This window comes from Diplotaxodon limnothrissa, linkage group LG16 (assembly GCF_057381915.1).
Source record: "Diplotaxodon limnothrissa isolate DT_005_m linkage group LG16, D_limnothrissa_male_GT1.1, whole genome shotgun sequence".
Classification (NCBI taxonomy): domain Eukaryota; kingdom Metazoa; phylum Chordata; class Actinopteri; order Cichliformes; family Cichlidae; genus Diplotaxodon; species Diplotaxodon limnothrissa.
Window position 1 is genome coordinate 35,594,363 of NC_140611.1, and position 18,868 is coordinate 35,613,230.

At 40.1% G+C, this 18,868-nt stretch overlaps 2 protein-coding genes across 5 annotated transcripts in view; both read right to left on the bottom strand.

The window, feature by feature from the left end:
• Positions 1 to 2,281: 2,281 nt before the first annotated feature.
• Positions 2,282 to 3,825, bottom strand: LOC146616592 (SPEG neighbor protein-like). Its single transcript, XM_085374317.1, is given in 5 exon segments — positions 2,282 to 2,597; positions 2,649 to 2,704; positions 2,707 to 2,872; positions 3,198 to 3,229; positions 3,679 to 3,825. Coding segments are annotated over 5 exon segments (717 nt in total).
• Positions 3,753 to 18,868, bottom strand: part of spegb (striated muscle enriched protein kinase b) — a 43,599-nt gene continuing 28,483 nt past the window's right edge. For 2 of the 4 annotated variants that reach the window (XM_085374368.1, XM_085374366.1), the window contains exons 26-41: positions 17,880 to 17,906; positions 17,599 to 17,751; positions 17,184 to 17,226; positions 17,025 to 17,093; positions 14,211 to 16,941; positions 13,942 to 14,091; positions 13,093 to 13,209; positions 12,528 to 12,695; positions 12,313 to 12,435; positions 11,131 to 11,295; positions 10,082 to 10,841; positions 9,730 to 9,969; positions 9,408 to 9,631; positions 8,209 to 8,284; positions 7,866 to 8,015; positions 3,753 to 7,776 (exon numbers count right to left, since the gene is read on the bottom strand). In XM_085374368.1, coding sequence (XP_085230494.1) covers positions 7,524 to 7,776; positions 7,866 to 8,015; positions 8,209 to 8,284; positions 9,408 to 9,631; positions 9,730 to 9,969; positions 10,082 to 10,841; positions 11,131 to 11,295; positions 12,313 to 12,435; positions 12,528 to 12,695; positions 13,093 to 13,209; positions 13,942 to 14,091; positions 14,211 to 16,941; positions 17,025 to 17,093; positions 17,184 to 17,226; positions 17,599 to 17,751; positions 17,880 to 17,906 — 5,449 coding nt within the window. In that variant the 3' untranslated portion in view covers positions 3,753 to 7,523. Of the gene's footprint in view, positions 7,777 to 7,865; positions 8,016 to 8,208; positions 8,285 to 9,407; positions 9,632 to 9,729; positions 9,970 to 10,081; positions 10,842 to 11,130; positions 11,296 to 12,312; positions 12,436 to 12,527; positions 12,696 to 13,092; positions 13,210 to 13,941; positions 14,095 to 14,210; positions 16,942 to 17,024; positions 17,094 to 17,183; positions 17,227 to 17,598; positions 17,752 to 17,879; positions 17,907 to 18,868 lie in introns of all 4 variants that reach the window. The other 2 variants (XM_085374367.1, XM_085374365.1) reach the window with 1 other exon arrangement.

Below are 18,868 nucleotides of genomic sequence, written 5' to 3' on the forward strand. Positions count from 1 at the left end.
GCCTTTCATTATTTATTTATTTTTTACTTTCATCCGGAGCCCAACCGTGAACAAAACAGTGTTTTCTCCTTTCTTTTTGCTTTTGCATAACAGAAAAAAACATATTTCGGTTTCTCTTATTACTTTTCTTTGACTTCTGAGAAACTTAAAAAAAAAAAAAAAGTTTACAGATAACATTGCAGCTGGGGGTGGCCTTGAAACCGACCTAGTTAGGGACGGTCTCTAAAGAGGCCACATGTAAGATCATAGAAACTCCTCATGTTGTTGCCGTAAAGGCTCCACCTATCACAACGAGGCTTTTCGTTTTTATTTGGCTTGTTTCCAGTAACGAGAGTCGTCAAAATCATTTAGTGAAGTCGGAAATGACAGAGTTTCAAGGAATCATGTACTTACAGTCCACTGAAAGTCCGACCAAGTGGACTTTCCACTGAAAGTGGAAGTATAAAGCGGAGGCATCACCCCCTAGCGGATAACAGAGAACCTGCAGGCACACAAAATAAATGTCCTACAGGTTTATCGAGCTTGCTCTAGATGGAAATCTTTTAGTAACTGTTAATGATCTTATGCCTTTTGTTTTTCTGATGAAAACAAATTGTGTCAGTGGGCCATCATGTCCTGCTGTAGTTTATACCGTATACTCTATATGCTTGCTATCACAACATCAAATTTCGGTCCTTGCCAGGAAATAAAGGTGTTTGTGATCACTGTTGTATCATTATTGTATGTACTTTTATGCACTTCTGTCTCCTTTCATAGCAATTTAAAAGTAACTTATTTTAAGGACCATGATCACATTAGAAATTGCAGCAAATAGAAAACAAATTAACAAAAATAAGAATCGAAATAAAACTAAGAATGAAGAGCCCATCTTCATTGCTTGCACTTTGTTAATAAATGCCTACAATCTGCAATCTGTGCTGGGGGACCATGCAGAGATTTGCTGCGCTTTAAAGCCAAAATATGCCATAGCTATTGCTGTAAATAGCTTCGTCCAGTAGCTTGAACTGATTGCTACTATTGCTGGCACCTAAAAATCCCCGATCCTGTCTTTTTTCTTTAACTCTCTGGTCAAAATGCTAAATTACCTGAAGAGACATAACTCAGAGACACAGTGAAGATGAACCGCTCCCAGCCAAAGAGGTGCAGCCTCAACTTTGCATCAGCTGTTGTATTTTTCAAAATTTGTTTGTGACTTTCATGTGCAGTCACTACCATTCTATGTTAATAAAATCATGGATGAACATTTCCCATAATAAACTGCAGTTTAAATATTTTTTAAACTCTAATTATATTATTTCAGATGGACTGAGTCTTACCTATCAAATGGCAAATCCAAATCTAGAATCTACTACATACATTTACTACTACATAATGGCTTGGGTTGTGGGGCGATCGTGGCTCAAGAGTTGGCAGTTTGTCTTGTAATCGGAAGGTTGCCAGTTTGAGCCCCGTCTCGGACCATCTCGGTCGTTGTGTCCTTGAGCAAGACACTTTGCCCTACCGCCTACTGGTGATGGCCAGAGGGGCCGATGGCGCGATATGGCAGCCTCGCTTCTGTCAGTCTGCCCCACGGCAGCTGTGGCTACAACTGTAGCTTGCCTCCACCAGTGTGTGAATGTGAGAGTGAATGAATAGTGGAATTGTAAAGCGCTTTGAGGGTCTCGAAAAGTGCTATATAAATGCAATCCACTATTATTATTTTTATTATTATTATTATTATTATAATGGTTTGAGGGAACACACAAGGACCCAAATGCTCATAAAGTCCCGTCTTTGGTCAATTCCAAAGGTCAGATCTTTAATGAAAGGCAAAAGCAAATAAATGCGCTTTCATGGAGGCATTCAAGTTATTAATAAAAAGGAAATTAAGTGAATGCAAGAAATTGCTGGATAGAAGTAGAAACAAGACAACCTGGCAACACATAGAGGGGAATGGGAGTATTTATATTGAATAGACTAATGAAGTGATTGGATGCTAGTGGAAAAACTGCAATCTCAGTCACATGGGCCCAGAGACCATTTGGCAACCACCTGGAAATCTCTAGTTGCTAGGGAAAAAATATGAACTTACCATCTGATTGGCGAATGGTTGCTGGGTGTTACTAGGTAAAACTGGTCATAGAGGTAAACACTTCCCTGTGATCATTTTAGTTGCTACCAGAAGACCTTCAAAGTAAAAGTTGTGTCTCACCTTTTCAGCCAACATGTTTCAAATGGCCCAACTTTACTTGAAGGCGGATGGTCTCTGTTTCCAGTTTGTGTCACATTTTTCACATTTTCACTAATACTCTGCGAGAACTTGGCGAGTGTTTGAAGACAAGTCATTGTCTTCCATGCAAACTATGTGCAAGTGCAGAAATCTGCTAGCAACTACTTTGAGCCAGACAACGACTGGAGGAGGCTGTCTGCTTATTTCAGCCTTGAGTACCACTGTTGTCCCTCTCTTGGTCTTGATGTTATCTGGGTCTTTAGAATTCTTAGCAGGAACTGGGACAGATTAACTCTGTGAACCACATGATTCTACATTAATCAGCAAGAGTCAACCTTTGTATCTGACATGTGGGGCAAAGTTCTCATCAGTGATTATTTTAAAAATTCTTCATGTCATAATCAAGAAAATAAAAAATCAAAAATCTTATAATCATAACCAGACCACAAGTGCCAATACATCAGGGTCTTCAAAAACATAGCAGTACTTGGGACCAACCTTCAGTCCTTTGCCATCCTGCCATCCTTGTACCAGACAATGAAAGGGTCCGGGAAAGCGCTAACACTACACTTCAGCTTTGCTGTGCTGCCTTCAACAAGGACCACATCTCTGAGGTCTTGCAGGATCTTAGGAGGGCCTTTCTCTTGCCGCTCTTTATGTGACCTAGATGAGAAATATAGGCATTTATAACAAGTAATAAGTTATAAGTTCAGTGAGTCTAAAAGGTTTGAGGACATAGGTACAATCTCTTGAAGGTGTTTCTGGTGCAATGTAGACTTTATGAGACAAGTCAGTCCATCCAGTGAATATGTTGTTGCACTGTCGGTTCTTAAGGGGTAAAAAAATCCAGCAAACAAGCATCTTAAACATTTCTTATGCCTCAAAACCTCCTTGATTGTCAGTGACACCAACAAGAATTAAAGATTCTCTTACCTGTGTCCACGATATAATGCCTAATAATAATATTAATAATAATTAAGTATTGCACCCGGGAGGGGGTGAAGTCTCAGCTTTGGACATCTGCAGCGGAAAGAGATAGTAAACATTTATTTAACAATTTCCAAACTAGTCTGACTGGAAATTTCTCTTGCACCATTTCTTTACAGCTTATTCCCTCTCTTCTTACCTTGGAGATCCTGTCAAAGATACACACAGCTTCAGATCCACTACAGAGTCAGCAAACCTAAGAAATCTGATGCTTTATAAGCAGTAAGTATTGTGTCATACAGTCATTCATTCTCCTTTGGTTACTACTGATGAGATTGATTGAAGATGCGCAACATATGTTCCAAAGATATTTTCCCATCTTCATATAGAAATCAAATACTCGTGAGAATCACTGAAGCAGTTCATAGTTTAGTTATAGTAGAGGGAGTATTCTGGAATATGGATCTCCCCAGCATGAAAATAAGCACATAGTTGTTGGTCTTCAGGGTGATGCAGATGGAGTGGTGTAAGGTTGGACTTACCACACTCAGTAATTCTTTATGGATCAGCCGTGATGTGTATACCATTTTCAGCATGGTCTTACATGCAGTTTTCAGCCAAGAAGATGGCAAGTTTTCCCTTATATTTGTCACATTTCCTTTATTGTTCTTAATCTTAACAACTGTCATGCCGTTTCCATGCCAGATTCAAATGTTTCACAGATAAAAAGCAGAAGCCGTAACAAATACAGTCACTCAATAAATAAACAATTTGCAAAAGACACACGCACACAAAGCGGCCACAGTCATATTATCAAAATAAAGAAATAGTCATTCTTTTTGACAAACTACAATCTCTGTGAGTCTAATATCTGTCACGAGGCACTGCAACACATTCCACAAAATTTTAATACAAAATGTAGAGCGCTCTTGTGTCGTCTGCTTACAAACAGCTGTCATTTCATTTAAAAGATGAACAAATAAAGTTATTATAAATTGCACAGACATTTAGGATTTAATGCAACGTTGCATTTCATGCAGGACTTGCATGTTTTCATTCAGGTTTGAAACAATTTCCTTAGTGATTATACTCTGCATAGGAAAAGGAGCCAAAGAAGACAAGAGCTGCAGAAGGGCAGTATTTATCTAGCAATAGCATTAGACAATAAAGCAATAGTGAAATAATTTCATAGGATTACCAACTACTCGTCAGTTAATACACAGTAAAACAACTCATGATTTTATGTATGAAGCAGCTTTTAAACACCCGAAAAACTGAATCTGTCCACAAATGGATCTAAACTCTCATAAGTGTTACACTTTGAGTTAAGTGAGCAAATCTGTGCTTGATATCAGTACGTATGAAAGCAACAGCATCAAAAATCAAATGTGCTGGTCTGAAAACTTAGTTTACCCCCAAAGGGGAAAGCATATATTATAAAAAAGCAAATTAGCCTTTGATGTGCCATAAAATGATAGAATCTGTGTTCAGTTTAGTGCTAGAGCCAATGTGCTGACTCTAAGAGGACAGATTCCAAACAAATGTTTGGTGTTTTATTATATTTTTTCTCTGAAAATAAAACAGTTACAGAGCCTGGTTTTCATAATTTACTGTGTATATTATATTTAAAACATATATTTAGATCTGCATATTTATGGATATCCATACTTAAATATATCTTTTATAGACAACTTTTTCTGGCATGCCCCACTTGAGAAAGTTTACATTTCACTTATTTCAACTTCAATGAAATAAATGAGTGAGTAGAGTAGATGCACAGTTGTATCTGCAAACTCTTTCATTTTTTTTCATAAATAATATTGATTCAACTTAGTTTCACTCCATATTTTATAAAGCCACCTGCAGTGGCTCTAAGCCCCATAATTGGGGCCTGCCCCACATCTTGAGAACCACTAGATTTTCCAAAGGTTTTACTTCTTGTGATCCGATGTTTATTATGGTCTTCAGGGGCTCATATGATGAATTTATGCTATTAGTGCTTATGGTGTCTTGTATGCTTGTATAGCATGGAAACATATAATTGAGGCTATACATAATTTAGGTTCAGCTTAATGCTAATTATAACGATTTTATGTCTTTTTATATATTAAAAAAAGGTTTTGCCAGTTAAGCCTACATTCTTTAAAAACAATGAAGCAAACTGCTTTCTCAAAGCAGTAGCTGTTGGTAATTAAAAACACTAAAATAAGGACTAATACACTCAGTAACGTCTATTATTTAATTTTTATTTTTTGCTGATTAATGCTCTTCAAGGGCACTTTGGGGGACCGTGATACCCCGGTGAGTTCCTAAAATGCTTCAGTTTCCCTTTCATCCCCTGAATTTTTTCAGATGTGATTAAGTGTTTTTGATGTTAGTAAAACTTCATTACACATGTCGAAAGTTGTTTTGTAAAACTCAGATATGAGTATCTCTTTGTGGCTTAGGTATCTCGCTGCGGTTTGAGTAAAAGAGTTTACTTTAAGCCAATGACAGCTTATCTGTGGTGAAGAAACGAATGCCTATTTGCCCTGCAAAACTGTCCACATTATCACTGGGAGGAAAACAGTTTTATATGGAAGCTCAAAGATGACAACGGGATAAGAAATTTAAAAAGTAAATTCTGCTTTTGAGAATGAGATCATCATTACCGTGCTGTCTAAGAACACAAGGAAAGGGGAAAAATGCAGACAAGTGTCCTATTCTAATAGCCCTTGTAGAGAAGCCACCAGAGTTTCCTCTTAACTCAGTACATATTTTTAAAAACAAACAAACAAAAACTTTCTGGAACTGCTACAGTCTTTAAAATCACTGAAGTGCCAACAGCACCATCATACCACTACAATTCCCTAAACTCGTTTGTGGGTTTGGAGAGTGACTTTTGTTTAAATCAAGGACACAGAATTAGACATAATTCAGTGCATTTACAACCCTCTCTCCTTACCTTGGCTTTCATTAATGCTGTTTTGTCAAAGCTGCAGACATCGCTGGGTTACACACAAGGCATTGTTCAGCATCTGTGCCCTGATACTCTGGACTGTGGCCTTTATGAGACAGGACTGACACTCCGAACTCATTTTTTGACATCCAGGGTAAATGTTATGTATATTTTACCCATCACCCATCCATTTTCTTAACTACTTATTTTGGCCTGTGGGAAGAAACATCTGCAGGGATACCCAGAGAAACCCCAAACAGGCTCAGGCAGAACACACAAAGTCCACATAGAATGATGGCAGATTCAGACTCAGAACCTTGTTGCTGTGAAGCAACCATGCTAACCACAGCTCCACCTTGCCAGTCATTTTTCTTACTCCTAAACTAAACTTAACCAGAAAATTCAGCCATACCTCTTTTTTAGTGCTTATCCAACGTGGGTTTGTGGCACACACTCTCACATCTACTACTGTAACACACTTAAAATAGCCAAGTCAACCCATGCAGGAACATGGCGAAGATGGGAATTCCACAGAGAAAGTCAAAGACAAGGAAGTTTGAATGTTCTTGCTGTGAGGGGACAGTGCTACCCACTCCACCACCACACCCAAAACAAATCAGCAAATGAAAAAAACAACAAAAAAAACCCAAAACGTGTAGTAAACACAAAAGTTTCAATCTGACGTGAACCTGGGTCTCCTACCACTGCTACACCTCCATCCTAATATCTAATATCTCTGAAACACAACTGCTACCTCTCTGTGGCCAATACCATCCCTGCCTCTGTGCAACAGAGAGAAGATTCTGGCAGCATCTGACAAAAAACAGCATTATCTGATGCCATGGGATGATAATGCATTAAAAATTCTGGTCAGGAAACATTAGAATGTCAACTATAGACTACTATTTTAGATGTGCTCCAGTGACAAAGGTGTCAGTTGTTTCAATATGTACTTTTAATTGTGTAGATTATCCCTTATTTTAAAGTTGTGCTAAGAGCTTTTTGCTGAGGAATTAAATGAGGTTTTCTACTAAATTATGGCCGGTGACCACACTGTATTTGTTTTTCCTCTCTTTACAATGTTCAGCCAACAGTAAGAAAGGAATTAATTCAAAAATGTTTGCAAAGTTACAAACCTTGAGGTACTAGCTTGAAAAGAACAGCCTGCCCTGTATGAACAAGGTTCACGGTATACAAAATGCAGTCAGGCTCTTTCAGAGAGTTCCTTAATGCATTAGATTCTCTTTTAGAACCAGATTAGAAATAGAAATTATGTTTCTGTAGATCACAGCCATTGCTGGTTTTGTGGGTTTTTCTTCTTCTGATCAAGTTCAAGTCAGACCTGGAGGGACCACCTCACTGTAGCCTCAAGTTTTATCTCGCTTGGAGGATGTTTGCCCCCCATTCCCACCACAAAGTCCTGCCACAATGGTGTGGGAGTTCTCTTCACTAGGTGACAGGTGCAGTGGGTGATACTGGCACATTCGGTGTGGCAGGGCTAGTGGGGGTTTGTGGCGAGCTCTGGTAAGACCGCAGGAGAACTTTGTGCTTGGTTGCCACCTCCGCTCGCCTGCGCTGCTGGTCAGCCAAGAATTCCTTGAGACGGGTGGTTGTAAAGGTAAGAGTTTGCCTACGAAGGCGCATCAAGTAGGCATCTTGAAGCCAGGAGTTGCTGAAGCAGTCCTTGATGGATGGACGGGCCCTGTTGAGCATGACAAGGAGCCAAATATTACAAATTGGCAATACTTTCAAAGTACGGCAAAAATGAGAAGAATCCATTATTCAGCTTACCATGGGTAGCTACAGAGGATCTTTTTAAGAAACAGAGAGGCACTTTGGGACACATTCTGGTAAAGTTTAGAGAGGTCAAACTTTGCTGCCTGGATTCTGGCTTCAGTCTCCTGAGGATCATTATCCATGAAAGCCGACCTGCCGCTCAACCTGAAAAATCAGGAGGAAGATTTCATACTACCAAAAGAAATATATAATAGAATAATACCTAAAAAGTCTTGAAATTAAAAATACAAATGTAGCAGACCATTCTTAATCATAAGCCTGATCTTTTATAAAGAACACAAATATATTTCTATTTAAAGAGAACTCAGAGGGTGGAAGCTGTGAAAGCAATACTCACATGATGAAAGTAAGCACGCCTACACTCCAGATGTCAGCTGGTGGGCCCACAACATCCCCTTTCAACATCTCTGGAGCTGCAAGAAAAAGGACAAATTCACGGCCTTTATTATCTGTGTGTACAAAGAGCTTTCATTTATCACTTTGACTTAGATTTTTGTTTGTGTGTGTTATAATTTCTTTTCTGATAAATGGCCACAGTTAAGATTACATAACGTACACAAAGGTTTTTTATCTATTTAAAATGCTTAAGAAAACTATAATATATCTATTATAGTTATAATATATCCAAAAGACAAAGTCCATATTTAAATGCACAGTTGTTATTCTTTAACCGCGTTGGTTTAAAACCATCAGTTATTCAGTACATATATATTGAGTAGTATAATCAAAGGCTCTCTTATAAATGAAAAACAATTCCAAGGACCCTCTCGTAGTTCCAACATAAAACAACTTGTATGGTCAGTTTCACTTGACAGTGTCAACTGACTCAAATATTTCACACTGCTTTCAAGCTAGCTAGTTGGCTAAAACTGTAAGTTAGCTAATGCTGCTGTAGGGGCAGCTCGTTAAACACTGAGAAAATGAATTATCTCATGACAATTTGATTATCTGTTGGCCCAAAGATAACATGGGTGGAAAGGCCACACTTGTATAGCCACTACCTTTACTGAAGTTCATTATAGCAAAAAAAAAGTGGGTCAAATGACTGATTTATAACCATTTATGTACATCCTGCTATCGGTACATACAAAATATTTTCTCTGTATGAAGTTAGCTTACATTTAGCAAACATTGGCTTACATGCTCATTAAACTTAAAAAGAACAGCATTCATTTTGTAATATGCTGAAGGTTTTCAGATGAAAATAAATTCAATATTTGCTCCCTATCAGCTCTGTTTTAGTCTTCATCCACTTATAAGTAAAATATCTGTCGTTTAAACTCTTGATTGCTCTGCTGTGTCGAGCAATTAGACAGAAACTGTCATGATTGGTGGTTCTCCGCTCTATTTAATTTCAATTCCATTTTCATTATATAGTGTCAAATCACAGCAGCAGCTGCTTCAAGGCACTCTCATGGTTTTGAGCCTTTTAAGTTGAACTCAAATTAAGGAATTTATTATCATAAGATTTTCTATAGTTATTATCGTCATCATTGTATTATTTCCATTGCACTGTTAAAAAACAAAAATCCTTACATATGTACTCCAGTGTTCCAACAGGAGGACTGAATTGCTTCAGGAACAGAGGGTTGTATGTCTGAGCACTGCCAAAGTCAATGATCTTGATGACATTCATATAGGTGACAATGATATTGTCCGGCTTGATGTCCAGGTGGAGGATGCGTCGAGCGTGGAGGTAGTCCAAACCTTGGAGGATCTGCACGACGTAGGTTACCACATCGTCCTCCGAGTAACGGAATCTAAGAGACACGATTAAACAGCTTCTTAAGCACTCCAAGTAGAACAGTTTAGGGCACTCGTTTATGGATAGTGCTAAAAATGGCCTATCTAATCATACCTATCAATAAGGCTGTAGAGCAGCTCCTTCCCACTGCAGTACTCAGAGATAAGCACCAGGTAGCGTGGCGTGACATAGGCTTCGTGTAGAGCCATGATCCTTTCGTGATGAAGCGACTTGAGAATGTCATATTCCTGCAGCACTGCCTGCTTGTTGTCTGCCTCATATGGAACAATCTTAGCCATGAAAAGGTTGCCTGTGGCGTTCTCCCGACATTCACGGATCACACCAAACCGACCTCTGCATGAGAAAGAAATGATATAAACTTCCAATGGAAAAGCACAGAAAATTCTCTATGTCAATTATAAATAGCTACTAATTCAGACCGTAAATGTTTTACAAAACTTATCACCTTGCTTTCTCATCCATGAATGTATACGGTTTCTGTGGAACTCCCTGACGCAGAGATCCCTCTCCAGGCTTCCCCAGTGGGGTCCTACGTCCTGATGGCGTGATCCGTCCTGATGGAGTGATCCGGCCAGATGGGGTAGTGTGAGTGTCCCCTCCTTGCAACACTGGTGTCAAGCTCTGCACCACCACCACAGGTGGGGAGATGGTTGCGGGAGTGACTGAAGGGGTGGTAGTTGTTGGGGTGGAAGTAGTTTGGGAAGGTGGAGTAGCACGAGCAGTGGCAGCTGGCACATACATTGGCACAGATGAAATAGGTTTCCCTATTATAGGTGCAGGTGGTGGAACAGGGGATGGAGGTTTGTTGGTCAACTGGAGGACAGTATGTACTGGACTCTGAGGTTTGGGTGGAACAACAGGCGGGGGTGTCAGCTTTGTCTGGGGTTTGCTCACACTGATGCTAATAGAGCTCTTGGCTTTGGCTGGTGTGGCTTGGGCAGTTGTTGTGGTCTTAACAGGAGCCGGCTCTGCCGGGGCAGTACTAACAGCAGGACTGATGGTTACTGGAGAGGCAGATTTAACCAAAGGTGGAGCAGGAGCTGATGTTGATGGAGGGGCAAGTTGGGCATTCGTCACTGTTGTGGATTTACTGGGAGCTAGTTTCATGGGAGGCACTTTCATGGATGACATCATTACAGCAGGGGGAGGAGGAGAAATTGCAGGAACAGTCTTCACCACTACTGTGGCACTGGATTTAGCTGGTTCTATGAAAAACAAGAAAAGGCAAGAAGCTACTTGATTTTATGCATTAATGCAACAAATACAACACAGAGGTTTGTTTTACCTCAAGTGGAGTCGAATAATTTGTCATATATATTATTCCATCAAAAACAAAATTATACACATAAAAATATAACCTTCTATAATGAGCTGAGCACAACAACAACAACAACAACAACGATAGATACAAATGTAAATCTTTCAGTTTTGAAAGTTCTTTAATTATTTCATTGATAAGGGTATGTAAAACAATTGAAGGTTTTCTGTAAATACCTGAGGCATCCATGCTCAAGACCTTTGAGAGGTTGCTGTAGGGGCCCTGGCCAGCTTTGTTGACACATGCCACCCTGAATCTGAAGGAGCCCCCTGCTGCTAAGTCAGTCACATTGTAATAACAGTCTGCTATCCCAGTGGCCACAATCAGCCAGTTGTTCTCACCTGAGGACAGATGTGGAAGGAATATTAAGATCACTTGCTTAAAGTAGCAGTATGAAATTAAATACTCCCTTTGACTGAGGTTTTTTGTCTTTATTTAATTTAATTTTAAAAGACATGCTCAAGAGTTAAACACAAGTACACCTAAAACACATTAGTGTGTCTCCTTATGATACTTGATCAAGTGTTCTTAGCTTAAAGCCTATATCAGAATCAGAAAGACTTTATCCCCAAGGGCCAATTAGATATGCCCTAATATGCCCTAATGAATACATGGCAACCAAATAGAGATATACAGTGTCTGGGATTCTAGTTGCAATTCCTCTTTGTCACTCGCCATGTCTCATGAAATATATATGCAATACATGTGTTTTTCTGTGCTTGTTTGAGACCCAAGTTTGTTCAGTGTAGCCCTTTCAAAACCTTAGTTTTAGGTTTTGAAAGGGTTACTTAGGACATCGTCTTGATGCATTCTCAATCATGCATCTCATCATTGAAAGAGGCCTGTGGACACTCTTTCAATGATGAGGATGTACACATCCTGGACAGGGAGGAACGCTGGTTTGAGCGCGGAGTCAAGGAGGCCATTTCTGTGAAAAGGGAAAGACCATCTCTAATCGAGGAGGGGGCCTAAGGGTACATCTTTCACCATCTTACAATGCTGTGATTGCAGCCATTCCCCAACTCTCTGTGAATGGTACTCATGGCCACTGATCAGTGGTCTTTGATCAATGGTCATGAGAATTTGCATAATTATGATGAAGGTGACCTCCCAGCCCATTGTTCCTTCAGTGGGCTGGTTTCACCTATTATGCAAATGTACTGTTTATAAGAAACCTGCAGTCAGCTGAGACTGAAGAAGTCAGTTGGATGAGTAACGAAACGTTTCTCCCACTGAAAACGCTACATCCAGATGAACAGAATCAACTTTTGGAGAGTTACTTAGGATAGGTCTGATAAATCTAACAATGGATGTACAGCAGTGTTAATCTAGATTACAGAATTATTGCAAACACAGACCCTCTGCTCGCCTCTCCAGAGAGTATGTGCAGGGAGCCATTGTGTCTGAAGGCCTCCACAGAACCAGTGCAGTGTTGTTGTACTTCTGAGGAATCTCTGGGGTCCCAGGACGGTTGGGCAGGCCTGTAAAACAAATATATTAGTATTACTAGTAATACTGTTGGGATAAAGTAAATGTACTTCTTCAAAGACTCAAACAATGTCTCATTTCTTACGTGCAAGAGATATTGTGCAAGAGCTTGATACTGAGGCCAGCGGGTTCGTAGCCACACATTCATAAACCCCTGCGTCCTTTTTGGTGGTCTGCATTATCATCAGCAGCTGCCTCCCATCAGGACAAGCAATCATATTCATCCTGGCATCAATCTCTAGGGGCTTCTTGTCTGAGAAAGAACACATGCACAGGGAGGGAATTTTGAAGGTGAATATTTATTTCCTTTTTCTTACCTACCCTTTTCTTACTTGCCCTGTGTCAGGTTGTGAATTTGAGCCCATTTATGCTGCTTAAGGATACCACTCCAAAGAACATGATACTGGCATAACAACTCATTCAAGAATAATCTCAGCTGTTTTACCTACAGCAACATTTATGTTCACTGTATGTAGCATTTGTAATTACATCATATTTGCATCAATATGCAACATAATGTGTCTCTGCACTCATGGATGTTAGAGGAATTATGCAAATTACTGCAAAATGCAAACAGAATGATTCTATTCACATGCACATGTATTACCCTCACTAAGACACTACTGTTTATTCACATTAAAGATCCTCACCTTTCATCCAGGTAATGTGTGGGTGGGGACTTCCAGCTGGCAAACAGCTGAGTGTCACTGGATCTCCCTCCAGCAGCACATGATCTCTCAGTTTGATATGGAATACTGGAGGGAAATCTGGAAGTTGAAGACATTACAATAATTAATCGCATAAATACTGTATGATGAAAGGTAAAACTAACAGTTATGATTATGAAGTAATTTTTTAAAAATCTGAAATTGAGCATATCTGAGGCCTCAGCAAATACATTTCTGTACATCCTATTGGCAAATGTCATGTATAAAACCCTATTTACATCATAATGTTAATTTAAAATATAACGTGTCTCAAGATAACTATTAACTATATGACTAATATAGCATGTCTGTGGCTGTTGTAGCCTTTGCAAGATGCTTTACAACCCACTGCCACCTTGTTATTTTAATGCTGTTTTTGGCTTATTTGTTGCAAGTGATGGTTGCATTTTTTTGTAATGGGGTCTTGCTGCTGCTTTTTGTGCCTGAGGCTTCCCAGTCTGACTGAAATACACATTTTGCTAAGTAACTATATTTTAGTGAGAAAAAATATATTTCTTAGTCACAAGCATTTTGACCAAGCAGATGGAAACTGTCACATTCTAAAATACCACTATTGCACGGTGACAATAATGTCACAGATCCACTCTCTGCTGGTGATGTTTGGTTTTATTTCTGGTCTGGTAAAGAAAGTGAAGTGTCTGCTGGCTGTAGCTTCGTATTTAAGGGCTACATATAAGTAAGTGGTCTTCCTATTAAAATAAAAAGGAGGCCCATACTAAATGTCATCATTGCCTTACCCAAATACTTTATGCACACTCTTATATAACTTACCAGAAGCCAGTTTAGAGTATTGACGTGAACGTAAGGAACTACTATCTCGAGAGATTGCTGTTGGTATGTCAGGCTGTGACACTGTCTTATCTCGCCTCCCTCTAGTCAGGCCCCATCGATCCCAGCGGGATCTGCGCTCAGCCTCCAAGCCTGCTACAAGAAAAGAAATAGGAAAGAAAAGCTTCATAAATTACATCACTCTTAAAAAAGTACAACAGATAGTCCTCTGGTAAAATATTGATTCAAAATGGAAAGGTAACTGGACATACCCTTTGCTGTGTCTGATTTTAGGCTGGACATAGACTCTAGAGACTCGGTTGAGGCACCATTAGTGGCCTGAGATACTAGCTGGTTCTGAGGAACTTTCGTTGCACGGCTCTCTGATGTTGAACGACGAAGCATGGAAAGAATGGGTGTCCTCTTGGGTTCCTTGTCTTCTGATGCTCTTCTCTCCTCTGAGTAGCTGCGGATTCTTGTAGAGATCCCAGCAACTGTTGATTCAATTTTCCTGCGCATTGCCAACACTGGAGATTCATTTGGTTTCTTAATCTCTTTTTCATCATTTTCCACCAATCTATCAGTTCCCCCATCCATTCTTGACATCTCTACTTCTTTCTTCTCCTGAGACCCTCTTCGGCCCAGAGTCCAAGAAAGCCTACGTCTCGAGGCAACAGAATCATCTTCCTTCATCATTTCCTCTTTGCGCTCTGTTGATGGAGTCCTCTTCAAGCGCATTGAGAGCCTTCTCATAAAGCCTTGGTCCTTTTGAGCTTCACGAAGATCCTGGACTGACTTTGACTTCTCCTCAAGTCTTCTTGGTTTTAATTCTAAAGGTGCACCCGTTGGCCCAGGTCTGTATATCTCTTCACTTTTCTCTGTAGAATCTGCAGCAGCTTGTAATCCATCATCTTGCTTTGAGCGTGACAGAAACTTCAGACTTCTGGTGAGAGAAGATTCACGTTTTTTAAAGCGTGCCTCAAAGACCTCTTCAGAGGTGATATCCTGTAGGTCTGCTCCTGCTGAAAGCCCTTCTTGGGCTGAAGAATATGTAACAGTCTTGGGTGGAGTGGGTTCTTTTGTTATCATCTCTGGTGATGCTACTCTGGAATATACAGCAGGGTGCTCAGTGGTTGAAACGGTGGCTGGCTTTGGTGGACCAGGTATTTCAGAGCTGGCAGGGGAAGATATACCCGTTGATACTGGGGATGATGAAATCGTTGGAGTAACAACAGGTGTAGAACGGCCTAGCGGTGGCTCACTGAGTGGCTGAAGTGTGGGGACCATCATAGTCTGCATTATACTGGCATATGCTGAAGTCCTTCCATCTGGCAGAACAACTCGAGCAGGAAGCGAGGGTGTCGCATACGTTGAAACAACTTTTCCTGGGGAAGTGGAATATTCTTGTGTTGGTCTCAGCATAAATGAGCTTGTGGTTATTGTCACCTCAGGGGATTTCTCAGGGATAGTTACTTTCTCTTCTATATGTTCTATAACATCTTTTACGTTTTCCTTAGTGTTTGATTCAGTGACAGTATCAACTCTTTCCTCTTCTTCTTTCATTAACTCTTCCTTTTCTTCATGCTTCTTTTCTCCCTCTTCTTCCTCTTCCATTTTCTCTTCTAATGCAGGACTTTGGACCATAGAAGGAGGTGTAGGAATTCTCTGACCTACAGACTCTGATTCCATCATTGGTTCTTCTGAAATACTCATGTCCTTCTCTGAGAATCCACTGGTGCTTGATCTCTCATCAAAATTGCTATCTGTGGTCAGCCCTTCCATCTTTTCACTTATAGTCTCATCTGGCTTTATCTCTTTTTCCATAAACGATTCCTCACTCTCAGTTTTGGTTGGACTTTCCTGCAAAACCGACTCTGGTGTTGGCGGTTTTGGTGAAGGCTCCCTGGGAGTCACTGGGCGGGAGTCTAGCTTGGTTTGCTCTGTTAGAGATGACATAGATATAGCTTCTTTGAGCCTTCTCTCTTCTATCTGTGCCAAGGGAATCTCCAGAGGCGCTCCTGAACGGCGGTGCAAAGGTATGGGTTCTGAATCCCCCTGACTGAAAGAAGTGCTTTTGCGCAAAACTTTTGGTTTAGGAACTTCATCCCTTGGGAAATCACTGGATGCAGCTCTTGTTAGTGGAGGTGGGCCCAAACGGACTGTACGAGAATACCGATCTGAGGACACTGCACGTTTTTCATCTCCCATTCCTAATGTTTCCAACAGAGGTCCTCTCAGTCCACTCATCTTGTTGTCCACAGAGCCACCACGAAGCAGTCGTTGCCTCATCAGCTCCAGTTTGAGAGCATAGTCTTCTTGGCTCATCTTGGCAGTTCCTGGGCTGGTGCTCCTTTTTGGTAGTTCCATAGAGACAGCTTTCTTCAGAACTCTTCTGCCATCATCTTGACTTCCTTCTCCAGGTGCTTCTTCTGGTGTAATCCGAAGCATCAATGCACTATCAGCTGAGCCACCACGCCTTAGCTCTCCTCTTCGTCGTCCACCTTCTGGTTTGTCTGACTCCATGCTTGAACCCCGTCTCAGTGGTTTTCTAGACAGCTCTGATTTTTGGCGCAATTCAGCAGGTGATTCTTCCTCATCTGAAGAACCCTTTTCATTGGGTTGTGATGATCTTTTCCTCAGGCGGCCTTTGCCTCCCACTTCAAGTCCTTCTTTATCCATTTCTTTAGGATCACACTCCATTGCCTCCTGGCCTTGAACAGAAGACCCAGACCAGGTACTTGCTCCGTTCTGCTTCCCTGCCTCCTGCTCATCAGTCTGAATGTCATTCAGTGACATCCTTGATCCAGAGAAGTCCATGTTAAGTGGCATTGGAATAAAAGGTAGTTCATCTATGTCCTCATCAGAATCAGAGGAAGATGATGGTGGTGGCGAACCCTCTTTAAGGTGCCTGGGAATTGCGATGGAAACATGGCTGGAGGAATCATTTAGCAATTCGGGTATGGACCTCATGACCATTTTTGATTTATAGCTGATCAGAGAACGCTAAAAAAAGGAAAATGTGAAAAAATAAATACCACAATGTGACCTTGCAACATGCAGTAATAAAGAATTACAACCCATCTCACCTGCCACCTCCTGCGAGATACAAATTTCTTTAAGGCCTCTGTACTTATGGCCTTCCCCTTACTAAGGGTCTGTACAATAAATGGACATGAAATTTAAAACAAATAAATGAGAAATGGGACTTTACTAAGAATTGCCAAATGGATATCACTTATTCATACCTTGAACCAGGGGTGTCTGAGACATTCCTGCGTGTCTGGTCGTCTAAAATGATAAAACAAATATGAAAACTGAAAATAAATAAATCTGCAATAGGCTATGTGATAAATAAGTATCAGACAAAATTCTGGAAATGCTGAAACAAAAATCTTTGATTTTAATTTTATTAAATTCAAGCTCAGTACAGTGAATAAAAATAATATGTAATGACAAATCTTTATACTTCTGATCATTAACTCAGTGTTGTTGACTTGGATATGACTGTTTTCATAAATTATTATATTTGATGTATGACATTCGATGATACATAATAACTGATGACAGTTATCCATCAAGTCAGGATTTTACTGTGGTTGACACATAACTGTTTGCAAGTATTGAAACTTGGACTAAAAGAGATACAGCGGTGTTACTCACAGTCTGTCAGCCACCAGCAGCTTTATGATGAACCCTTTAGCTTCTCGGCAAAGATCGGCAAACATGCCCTCCTCAAAAGCCACGTTATAGTTTCTGATGTTCAGTACAGAGCTGCGATCATTCTCGCCAGCAAATGGAGATACACCGGTGAGACTGACAAGAGAAATAATAGCATTTAATAATAACAAACTTAATAAGAAACTTAGATGTAGTCCTGACCAACACACTGAAAAAGGTTTTTAGCATTATGGAAAATTGAAACTAATGAAAAATGTGCTTACCACAGATATGCTATTACTCCAACAGGCCTAGAAAAGTAAAGAAAAAATACAGTGTTTAAGATCAGGACATTAACAAATATTTGTAAGTACTGTATTTTAAAGCTTTTCTACTGTGATAGTCAGATTAGGGAAAACAGCGGAATGACCAAAATTACTGGAACCACCATGATCTTATTGGCTTTGAAACTGCTTTGGGACCAGGTGTACAACTACTCACATACAGCTGCTGTCTTAAAAGCAAAAGAAAACAGAAATAAGAAAGAATTAGTCTGCCCTCTATCTGCTATTAGTTTTCAATTGAATGCAGTCAAGCTGGAAATTAAATGCAATGTGTTTGTGCTAACTTGACAAACAACTGTGATAAATCCTCCAAAACTGCTAAACTGTTGCAGTCAACATAGACAGAAAGTCCCAGGAGGAAATTCAATTCAGAGTTCTCCCAGAACCTCATAAATGTGAAACAAAAATGTAAAAATTCCTTCACAAATAGTGATTTAGTTGTTGCAGGATGGCAACAAAATGACGTAGGGAATTGGCAACTTTGTTTTCTTTTTTAAATTTACTGTTTTAAATAAAATATAGGGTTCAAAAGCAAGGCAGAGTTGGGGTCTTATTTAGAAAATAAAACCAGAATAGAACCAGCTGGCAACCTGTTGAGCGTAGTCCGCTGTTGCAAGAAGATGCGTCACAGACAAGTTGCACTCATCAGTACAGACAGTCTCAGATCAACTGAAATGTGTTGACAATGTGTCTATTTTTTTTTTTTTAACTAGATAGCTGCTATTTGCAAACCTTTGGCCATCTGTTAGAGAGGGATATCAGTTAGCCTGAGTCGGACTGTGATTGCTTGGAGACAGGTTGCTACCCACCAGGACAGATATAAGTGGTTGACCAGAGACTGAGGGCGTTGCACGTTCAGCCTCTGGGCGACCAGTTGGTCACTGCAACTAATTGCAACTGGGTTTCAACAAAAAATAAATACATAACAA